General features: G+C 45.0%; 1 protein-coding gene and 1 long non-coding RNA gene across 9 annotated transcripts in view; one reads left to right on the top strand and one right to left on the bottom strand.

Annotated features, from left to right (window-relative positions):
• LOC113607734 (uncharacterized) overlaps positions 1-10,617 on the bottom strand; it is a 26,964-nt gene extending 16,347 nt beyond the window's left edge. The window contains exons 1-3 of the long non-coding RNA XR_003428058.1: positions 9,319-10,617; positions 9,059-9,137; positions 2,959-3,065 (exon numbers count right to left, since the gene is read on the bottom strand). This is a non-coding gene — a long non-coding RNA (uncharacterized LOC113607734). The remainder of the gene's footprint in view (positions 1-2,958; positions 3,066-9,058; positions 9,138-9,318) is intronic.
• FAM168A (family with sequence similarity 168 member A) overlaps positions 1-11,184 on the top strand; it is a 231,250-nt gene that overhangs the window by 177,986 nt on the left and 42,080 nt on the right. For 6 of the 8 annotated variants that reach the window (XR_003428055.1, XR_003428054.1, XR_003428056.1 and 3 more), the window contains 2 exons: positions 3,801-3,827; positions 8,955-9,080. The exons of 1 other annotated variant lie outside the window; for it this stretch is intronic. Coding sequence is in view for 3 of the 7 variants with exons in the window: in XM_027083334.1 (XP_026939135.1) it covers positions 3,801-3,827; positions 8,955-9,080 (153 nt within the window). In the remaining 4 variants the exon portion in view is untranslated. The remainder of the gene's footprint in view (positions 1-3,800; positions 3,828-8,954; positions 9,081-11,184) is intronic. One more of the 8 variants, XM_027083335.1, reaches the window with a different exon arrangement.

Below are 11,184 nucleotides of genomic sequence, written 5' to 3'. Positions count from 1 at the left end.
ACACACACACACACACACACACACACACACACACACACCCTCACCCTCGGTTTCCCCTGAGGCTGCCATTGACACACACACACACACACACGCACACACACACACATATCCTCAGTTTCCCCTGAGGCTGCCGTTGACACATACACGCACACACACACACACCCTCGGTTTCCCCTGAGGCTGCCGTTGACACATACACACACACACACACACCACCCACCCACCCACCCCTTCCTGGACGTGGGTTTGGAAGAGAGTGAGAGACTTGCCACATTTTCAAGCTGCAGCGAGGAACTTGTTTTTCAAAAATAATAAAGGCCCAACACTCCTTGGATAGAGGTTGAAATAGATTTGAAAGTATAGAAGTTTGTTTCAGTTTGGGAGCAATGCAGAGGTTTTACCACCATCTTGACCCCCACGCTCAAAAAAACAAGCCACTCTCAGCTGGTGCTTTAATACTCAAGGAGCAGGAGAAAGAATGTGGGCTCTGCAGTTAGTAAGTCCTGGGTTTGAATCCTGATTACTCAACTCACTAGTTGTGAGTCCTTAGACAAGTTACCTCACCTCTCTGAGAAATGTGCTACACCTACCTCATGGTTGTAGATGGTTTTATGTAAGTTCCTCTTCATTTACTTAACAAGTATTTATTTGCTGAATGTCCTCCCCACTAGAATAGAAAAAAGGAAGGATGCTGTCTTTGCCTGAAGTAGCTTACAGTCCATTTGGAAGCTGACGTGTGAACAGATTCGTGGCTGTACAGTGTGGTGAATATTGTAAAAGGAATATGTACAAGAGGAGAGGAAGTGGAGGAGGGAACAACCTCTGCCTGGGGTTGAGGGTGTAAGGGGAGGCTTCACAGAGGACCTAGCAGTGGAGACTTGAGGGAGAAGTAAGAGGCATTCTTTTTTGTTTGGTTGGTTGTTTTTTTGTTGTTGCTGTTAAGAGGCATTCTTTTAAACATACAGAGGAAGAGTTGGGCATTCTAGGCAGAGTAGAGCCTGGGCAAAGACATGGAGGTGTGAGGAGTGACACTGAAGAACCTTGAAGTAGTGAGAATGGTTGAAGCATAGGCTCTAGGGTGGCGGCGTAATAGATGAATCTGGACTACAGATGTGCGAGGGCCAGATTTGGAAAGTCATGATGGAATGTCATGATAATACCCTCATTTTCTTGTTTAGTAATTATTTTTTTAATACCATTTGTTTTATTTAGCAATTGTGACTTTTTAAAATAATTTATTTATATCTTATTTATTTTGGGCTGCTTTGGGTCTTCATTGCTGCGCAGGCTTTCTCTAGTTGTGGTGAGCGGGGGCTACTCTTTGTTGCCGTGCACGTGCTTCTCATTGCGGTGGCTTCTCTAGTTGTGGAGCATGGGCTCTAGGTGCGCAGGCTACAGTAGTTGTGGCGCGTGGGCTCAGTAGTTGTGGCTCGCGGGCTCTAGAGTGCAGGCTCAGTAGTTGTGGTGCATGGGCTTAGTTGCTCCACGGCATGTGGGATCTTCCCGGACCAGGTATCGAACCTGTGTCCCCTGCATCAGCAGGTGGATTCTTAACCACTTCTCCAACAGGGAAGTCCCTGCATGCATTCTTTTTTTTTATTTTTTAATTAATTTATTTATTTACTTATTTATGGCTACATTGGGTCTTTTTTTTAAAATTTATTTTTATTTTTGGCTGTGTTGGATCTTCGTTGCTGCGCGCGGGCTTTCTCTAGTTGCAGTGAGCGGGGGCTACTCTTCATTGCAGTGTGCGGGCTTCCCATTGAGGTGGCTTCTCTTGTTGCAGAGCATGGGCTCTAGGCGTGCGGGCTTCAGTAGTTGTGTCTCATGGCCTCTAGAGCACAGACAGGCTCAGTAGTTGTGGCTCACGGGCTTAGTTGATCCACGGCATGTGGGATCTTCCCGGACCAAGGCTTGAACCTGTGTCCCCTTCATTGGCAGACGGATTCTTAACCACTGCGTCACCAGGGAAGCCCCCCACATGTATTCTTAACCACAACATTATAGTTGCAGTCGGCTAGAGAGAAATTGAGGTGTTAGACTAGAGCAGTCAGATTAGAGAGGAAAGGGAGAGCAGACAGGAAGAGCCTGAGATTGTGGGGACGTGGGGAAGGGAGAGATTGGAAAGCTCCTGGCATGTGTAAAGTACTGATTAAGTTTTAATTTTAAAGCACACAAAATATCAACCCACGTCTAACTTGATTTTCTCCAATTTTACTTTTGAAAAGTCAACATATTTCTAAGCTGTGACTAAACCAACCCAGACCATTTTCTCACACAGTCCACTAGACAGGGTGGTATTAGCACATTGTGTCAGAAAGCCCCAAACTGGGAGTTGGAAGACTGGAGTTATAGCACTAACTCTGCTACTGATTTTGGTGTGACTTTGGGCAGATCCTTTTCCCTTTGGAGTTACACATACACACAACTGGTCTGTGTCATATGTTGGGAGGCTGGCCTCTGCTTCTACCAGGTCTCCTGACTGCAGTGGAGGAGCTGACTCAAGGTCAGAGAGGACAGTGTACGTACTCTCAGCTTCCTTCCAGAGCTGGCCGTTTGTGATGCTGAGAGATGCCTGCGGGATAGAAGCCTGCAAAGGAGCCAGGCTCTCAGGTTTAAATTCCTCTCAGCTTTTTCAAGAAGACCAAGAAGTTGCTTCATAAAGAGCTATTTTTAGCAGCTCTAAATACCCAAAGATGTCCTCTATCCAGGATGCAGGGAAATATTTCACTCCTTCATTGGTTCTGAAAGCAATGTGGGTACTTGAAGCTTTCTTCCAAGCTCTTAGTGACTTCAGGGATCTTACTTAAGAACTGTTTGGCCCCGCAGAAGGCAGAGCCAATAGAGACTTGTTTTCAAAATCTGGAGACCAAAAGATGGGTCATATTAATGGTAATCTGACTTGAAAATGAAGGGAAAGGATAAACAGGATAACTAATATAGGTAAAAATGAAATACCTCCTCACAAAAAAAAATCTGTTTATCAGTCATTGTCATCTGTTGTCTCACTTGATTCCATAGCAGCATTGTAAAGTACAATTACTCCCATTTTGCATATGATGAACCTGGGGAAGGGGAGGGAAAAGGAATTTGAGTTTTCTGAACACCTGCCATGTTCCAGACACTATGCAAGTCTTGTCACAAATCTTAATTTTTTTTTCCATAATCTTGTGAGTTAGAGCTTCTTGCCTTCAGTTTTGCTCAGAGAGGTTAAATAACGTGTCCAAAGTTGCACAGCTAAAAAGCAGTGGAGCTCAGATTCAAAGCCAAGCTGTCTGCCCACAGTCTGTGCCCCTTGTACAGCACCACGCTCTCCCAGAGGTCTCAGGGAATTAAGTGCCTCTGCATTGGTCCTGGCCCTCTAGGACTTTAAACAGAGCTCTTCAGAGGCCAAAGATGATTGGTTTTGTCCCTGAACCTTTACCTCCTCTAGCACATAAAGCCTCTGTCATGTGTGAAGTCCCTTTGCAATGCTTGGGAGACTTGAAATTTATTCTTAGCATGGACAAGCAAAGAGCAGGAACTTGGACTTACATACTTCCAGGCAGCTTCTGGGTCAGCTGCCTGGAGGATGTCATGGCATCCAAGGACATACCCTTCCTCAATGAATGGGCTTTCCTGGATGGCAAGTCTGTCACCCTCTCCAGGGTAGAGGTACTTTGCACCCTCTGCGTTCACTGTTTCTTGCGTAGCCTGGGGGAAACTGCTTTTTTAAGACAAAGTTTGTTTTTGTAACTGCAATATGTACTACTTTGCACAGATTCTTAGTGGTAATTTCAACTAACATTTCTATCCAACAGAGTTTCAGTTCCTGCATTCAGCTTATGGTAGGAGAGCTATTTTTCCTCATCTGTATTATGGCCTATGAATGTGTTATCTCGTAACAAAAGTAGATCCCCTCTCCTTCCCTCCCCAAATCCCATCCCCTAGGCTTGGGCTCCCCCAGGTGGCTCAGCAGCAGTTCCTGAAGCATGCAGGAACATGTCTGATGGTGCAAAATCATGGGTTGGAGACACACACGAACCGTCCCCTAGGGCAGCAGTGAAGGATCATGGCACTAAAAGGCGTCTCTCCCCTTCCTCACCTCTGGGGTCCCATCTGACCTAGGTCGGAAACCTTTACCCTCACATGGCTGCTGAATTCAATCAAACAAGTGAACAAAAATTCCTGGGTCTCTATGGCTCCTCTGTTGGCTTTATGGCAGCCCCTGCGGAGGAGTACCTGGATTATGCCTGTAAGAATGCAAAACACCAGTCTGCCCCACGATCAGACTTTCCATCTCCATTGGCAGTCTCACATGTTTGAAGACCTGGTTAACTTTAGATACAATCTATTCCCTTAGCCCAGATCTTGAGCTCTGGCTCATTTGGGGGGCATTTTCCTGGATGGTGAGAGGTGAGGGTCAAGTGTGCTAATAAGCCAGGGACCAGAGCTGGATTCTCTGGGCAGTGTGGACTCCAGGCCCAAGGCACCACGGGAACTTCTGGGCACCTGTGAGGGTCCCAGCAGTGTAACTTGACTAGGTCCTTTTTTGTCATAGACAGGAAGGGACCATAGGAGGGACTTGCTGCTTTCACCACCCTCACCTGGGCTGCTCAGGACAATGTTTTCGTAAAGTCTCTGCACACTTTCTCGACTTTTAACCTTGAATTATTTGGATGTTGAAAATTGAATTTGTGTGTGGCACATCTTTTAGGAGATGAGCTGTGAAAATCTCTTCTTGCTGCTGCTGTGGGCTGCGTGATCTTGGGCAATTTGCTAATGTCTCCAGGCCATAGATAAAATGTTTTATTCCAGATGATCTCTGAGGTCCCTTTAAATGCTAACAGGTTGCCCTCTTATAATCTTATTCTTTCAGTTTTGCTAGTCACAGACCCGTTTCTCTTATTGTTTATGAGGAGTCGTGTTTGTTTGCCTCAGGATATATGAACTTGAACAGAAGACTCCATATGAAGTGAGAGAAGCTCTCCTGCCTCCTCACCTCTCCTGTTATAGCATCTGAAATAGAAATACTAAAGTGTGTGTATGGAGCTCTTCTCTTCACAAAATGTTCTGTCCCAGACCCTAAGCTGGCCCTTTGAAGATACAAAGTTCAGTAAGACAGGGTTCCTGTTTTCAAGGAGCTCAAAGTTTAGCGGGGGAGATGGACAAACTAGCAAGTACAGGGGCTTCTAAGAATCACAGGAACTGGGATAGTGAACCAAGTGGGATACATGAGGGGGCTGTGATCAAGAAGTGGGGAAAAGAAAGGACTTCATAGTAGAGGTGAGTCTTCAGCTCCTGGTTGATGGATTAATAAACGTCTACCAGGTGGTATTTGGGGAAGGACATGCCAGGAAGAGTGAGCAGTGTGAGCAAAAATACAGAGAAGTGATGCTTCTTGGCATAGCCTGGGAAGGGTGAACAGTTTGTGTGGCTGTCATGTAGGGTTTGAGAGTGAGAACAGTGAGTCTAGAGAGATCATAGGACTAGATCACGAGGGGCCTTGAGTGCCACTCAAGGAGTTAGGTAATGGAGAACCATGGAATGTTTTTAAGAAAGAAGTTTTTGTGATTAGGTTTAGGTCTTAGAAATATCACTCTGACTGAAGCTTGGAGATTGGAATTGGCAGGTTTAAAAACAAACAGAACAGTGAGGAAGCAGTTGCAATAATTCAGGTAAGAGGTGATGAGAGCTTCCATTGGAGCTGTCCACACCTGTGGGGATGGAAGAGTAGACAGACACCAGAATTAGAAACTGTAAGACTGGCTGACACTTGATCCTTGATCCTCACAATCAATACTATGAAGCAGTCAAGGAGTGGTTATTATTGCCATTTTATGAGACAACAGACCTGAAGTTTAGAAAGGTATAGTGACTTGCCCAAGGTCCCACAGCTAATAAGTGGCACAGCCCAGGCTAGAACTCAGATTTCCTGACTTACTACATTGTTCAGGATGATGGTCCCTTGCTGCCTCTCCTCCTTGTAAGTGTGCTTAACAGATTGTTCAAGTGTCAGAGGGCGTGAGGGCCCCATGTCCAGGGATGTGAACAACCCAGCACTTGGACGTGGGCCGCATGCTGTGACTGGGCCGTGGCCCTTCACTGCCATGGGTTCTCGCTCTCTCTTTTTTTAAATTGAGGAATAGTACATATATAGTACTACATAAAGTGCAAAAGTACGTAGTCTCAAACGTACACCTCAATAATATTTGACGTATATACACTTGTATTTATTCAAAATATAGACCATTTCTAGGAGTTGGTACCTTTCATGGCACCCAAGAACAGGCATACCTGTCAGAGCAGCGTCCTCTATTACCACGCCTCTAAAAGCTTCAGTTGGATTGTCTTCATCCCACAGCTGAGCTCTGAATCACTACCAGCAGCAGAATGGGTTTCTTTAGAATTGTATGTGGACGTATAGCTAACTAATGAGGAAGTCAAGTCGACAGCTGTTATTTGTTGTTTTTTGTTTTCAGCCTTCATATTTATCCAGTTATTTAGATTATTATGTATTCATATATACAGAAAAATATAGAAGATATTAGTATTTGTTTTCTTTATAATGAAACCAGAAGAAAATACCCACTTCTTCAGGAACATGTATAGGTTAGCTCACTTGCTCAGTTGGGAAACACATAATCAAAGGCACAGTCACACTTGCTTCTTTCCTGGTTAATCTGGAACATTGTTTTACTGTGTGTAATGCTGTCTTGTTCACTCTCTGGTTGGCGTGTGGCTGTGTTGCATCCCCAGCTAGACCATAAATACCTGGTGTGCGGTGACCATGACCCACGTGTGTTCCTGTCCACCGTGGCGCTCCCCTCAGTGCTGAGTGCAGTGTAGGCCTCAGTCACTCTTTGGTTAATTTTGATTTACTTACTTTAATTGTCACACAGTCCTTTAGGCTAATGTCAGACTTTTGGCTCATGATTAAAATTATGGTAAAGATGCACCACTTGGGTTAAAAACTGGACCAGAACAGGTCCTCCAAATTCTCAGCAGCCAAATTTAGGCCTCCTGCTCCCTGGTGGATTCCTGTGGGGTCTTGAGGGCCTGGGCTTGCTATATCTGACTTCTCAGAGCTACATGTTTCACTTTTTAGGGAGTTGTTTTAGGTGGCCAGGGCTTTCCAGCCACGTGAAGTGGCAGATTCTAAATCTGGAGCTATCTTAATAAGATTTTTCAACACTAATTGGGTCCTTTATTAATTCCCACCACTCCACCCATCCCTGCCCCCCAGGAAAAGAAACCCATGATAATTGTTTAAATTGACTGCCCTCCTCCTGTGTTGTCTGCAGAGTCATGTTGTAATGTCCAGCAAAGGCCCTGGATTCTGCATGGGAATTCTGCTGGATCTCCATTTTCTTCTACCAGAATTCTCCTTTTAGTGTCACTTCCCTGCCCATGATTTCCTTCTCATTTCTCAGCATCCGCTGTATGTATTGCGGGCCATTGATGCAAGCGCAGTCAGCCCAGAACAGCTGTACTTCTATCCTTGGTTCAGCAAAAACAGTAGTCTTTGACCTCTTCCTCTGACCCCAGTATTTCCATGACTGAAGGAACCAGAGGCATTTCCTGTTACCTGGACAGGCAGAGGAGTTTATGGAGATCTGTCTGGAGGTGGATTATCCTTGTCCTGATGGAATGAGAGGGTATAGGCAAACTTGCTTCTCATACCACCCTGTCTTACCTAGCCCCTTGTTAAAATGTTTCACGTATATCCAACTGTTGCCAATACTAATATACTTTAAAACACCCCATATCCATGTCTCCCAAGACCTCATCTGAGTGGAAAAGATACTGTTAAAATCATTCTTCAGCCACAAGTAGAAATTTGGGTCAAGAATATTTCTCCTCGGGAATTCCCTGGCGGTCCTGTGGTTAGGACTCCCCGCTTTCACTGCCAAGGGCCCGTGTTCAATCCCTGGTTGGGGAACTTGGATCCCAAAAGCCACGCAGTGTGGCCAAAAAAAAAAAAATTTTTTTCCCCCTCTATTGTTTGAAAATATATCAAGGGAGATACGTAAAATGTTAGGCAATCCCTCCCCCCACTCCCTTTGAAACCCTATTTCCTCTCTCCTTCCCTACAGGACACGTGAAGGTAAGTTTTTTGAGTCACTCCCCACTTCTATTCCATAGGAAACATCATCCTTCAAATTTCTCAAGCTGAGCTTTGAGTCAGCCTGGGAAGTCTCTGCAGATTTCTTTCAAACTGAGCCTCATCTCTATTTCACACCTACCCCAAATTTGACATTTGCTTTCTTAGTGGCCCAAAAGATCATCTCTAATTCATGAGGCGATATCTCAGGTGGAGCACCAGTAGCACCTCAGCAGGAGACATAAAAGGTGCAAGAGGTTTGTCTGGCCCTGGCTAGGTCTACAGGAGAAGAGGTTTGCAGGTAGTGTCCCGCTGGACAGCCTTGCCTTGTAAGCCACCAAAGCTCAGTCCCTTTAGAGGAGATGGCAGTCCAGCAAGGTTCATGTCATGTGGTTATTAGTATTTTGAGGTCGCTCTTTGAAAACAATTTGTTAAATACACCTCCAGATGAGATTTCAGGCATAAAAAGGGGTACTCAGTTGATCTGGCCCAGTACATAGTCAAAGGCTCCGAGTTGCTACACGTTAACGAGCAGGTGGCTAAGGAGTATCCCAGAGTCTTAGACTAGAATGTCAGGCAGTAGAAGGCAGTATTCATAAGCATTTTCATGGGTTTGGTAGTGGGTAGAAAATCCTGACTCCCCTACTTAGTATAAGCTTAGGTCTCCTCAGTTTCAAATCGTTCAGAAGGTCACTTCAGCACTCCTCCCAACCACTCACCCATCTCAGAAAGCTGAACCATCCTGTGTGTCTGAACAGGGCCCCTTGGGTTATATGTTTCCGTCCAGCTCAAGATCCTTGCTTTTGTGTCTGTGATTGGTGGTGCCCACTTCCTATTTCTGCCTAATGCCATTCTTGTGTCTTCCCTTAAGCAACTCTGCTGATGAAACAGGCCTGGCCACAGAACTCGTCTTCCTGTGGCACTGAAGGCACCTTCCACCTCCCAGTGGACACCGGGACCGAGAACCGAACTTACCAAGCATCCTCTGCGGCTTTCAGTAAATACAGCCTGTCTCCTCCTTTCCTTGTTCCCCTTGGTTGGGACTGATTTGGCTCTTAGGAAGAAAGGAAAGGGAACTTTTAAAACTGACATTTATAGGACACTGTTTTAAGAGGTTCTGTCTCCTACCCACCAAAAAATTGGCCCTCCTCATATAGAAACGGTCATCCTCTTTGATCACACACCCTGCTTTGAGGAGACACAAAGCAGTGAGGGAGAGAGAAGGAAGTACTCACCTGGCCAATGAGTTTGATGAGGGAAGGACTGTTACTGCATTTCAAGGGAAGGACAGAGGGCACTTTAAAGTCTTGTGGACTTTTGGACAGAGGGGGTTCCTCCAACTAGCACAGGGTTTTCAACCTCAGCACTGTGGACATGGGGAGCAGATAATTCTTGGTTGGGGGGGGCTGTCCTGTGCATATCCCCAGGGGCAAAATTGCCCCCTGCTTGAGAAACACTGCCCTCGTGGAGGCTACACTGTGAGAGCAAGGTATGTGCAGGAAGTCCTCGTGAAGGTCGGAAACCATCTGGCCTGTCAGATTGGTCACTTCACTTGAGGCTCAGTAGAGTGACTGATGGTTTCACCTTCACATCTGATTTTTAACACAAAATGGCTCCACTGGGTAAAATGAGGACGAGTGTTTAGAAATGACTGAGTGGCATTTTGACTCTGTATGAGGAAAAGCTTCGTGCCTTGTTGCAGTTGTCCGAAAGAGGAGTGGCTGGCTTTGGATGTGGTAAGTGCCAGTCTCTTAAGTTGTGCCAGCAAGGGCTGCACAGGCCCTCGGAGGGATGTTGCAGACTAGGCCCGATGGTTTGGGGTTCAGTGAAGTGTTAATCTATTAAGTAAGTAAATTAGAAGAATACATTGTATTTTAAATTTTTTTTTAAAATGTTATTTTCTCCTTAGCTATCATCGCCCCTTCAGGTCAACATCAACTTACGTTTATACAACATAACTCTCACCTTTTGCAGAATATGTTTTCATGATCACCCTCTCATTTAATCTACACTATAGTTCTATTTGGGTGGATTTTTATTCCAGTTTGAAAGCTGAGGCTCAGAAAGGTAATATGCCCAATGCCATCCAACTGGTAAGCAGCACGACTAGAAAAGTGTATCACCCAAGTTAAGTTTCTATTACTGACTTTTTTCCTTGAGATTAGTTTTACTCTTATTTAAGAGAGGGATGATAGCAGTAGGGAATTTTTCCAGGTACCTATGATATTATATATGTAAATGGGCATATACATGCATATTCTGTCTTATATCTGCACATATGGAGGTAGATGCATATAGACACACCTGCTGTAGTGTAGCAGAAAGAAGCCTGGAGTGGAAGACCAAAAGAGTTGGATTCTAGACTTGGTTCTGTGTAACCTTGGATAATTCATGTCTGTGCTTTGGACCTTGCTTTTTCCAAATGTAACATGAGTGGGTTGGACTAGGTAATCTTTAAGGTTCTCTCTAGCTATTAGGCTCCTGATTCTATCACCTTGGTGCTGTATACCCAATATCTTCCACTCTTTCAGGGGCCTCCTCTCTAGCTGCCCAGACCAGTAGTTGGCCAACTAGCCTTTGTTCACACATCTCCAGGTATGGAGTATTCATTCCCTCCAGAAGCAACCCTTTCCACAATGAGAAAGTCTGAGTATTAGAAGGCCTTGCCTTCCACTATGTTGACATCTTCCTAAAGTTCCACTGAAAAGTCCAGTAGCTATATCCCACTGTCCTCTCACAGGCTATCACAGTCCCTAGAAAGGGCCAAGATGTGCTCTCTTTCTTATAATCCATAAATAGAGGTGGGATTGACTGGTCCTCCCATGTCCCACCAGAGTTCCTCCTAGCACACAGATTTTGTGGCTTCTAATACCACAGAAAACTCAGGGCACTTTGACAAATTCAATGTAATTTCACTAACACTTGCTAAGCCTGTTTGTAGTTAGGTCTCCCTTCTACTTATTCAGCACTCTCTTGTTCAGCTGCCAACAAGGAGACTGGGGGGTCAAGGCAAGAATCATACATAGAGCTTTGTCCAGACATATAAATCTGATAGTCAATAAACTGATCAGTCTAAAAGGCATCCTTCATGTGAGGATCAA

Source organism: Aethalodelphis obliquidens, unplaced genomic scaffold, assembly GCF_003676395.1.
Source record: "Aethalodelphis obliquidens isolate GAN/ISIS:26980383/991018 unplaced genomic scaffold, ASM367639v1 scaffold50, whole genome shotgun sequence".
Taxonomy (NCBI): Eukaryota; Metazoa; Chordata; class Mammalia; order Artiodactyla; family Delphinidae; genus Aethalodelphis; species Aethalodelphis obliquidens.
Note: the sequence above shows the minus strand (reverse complement) of the source record. Positions and strands in the feature narration are given on the sequence as shown.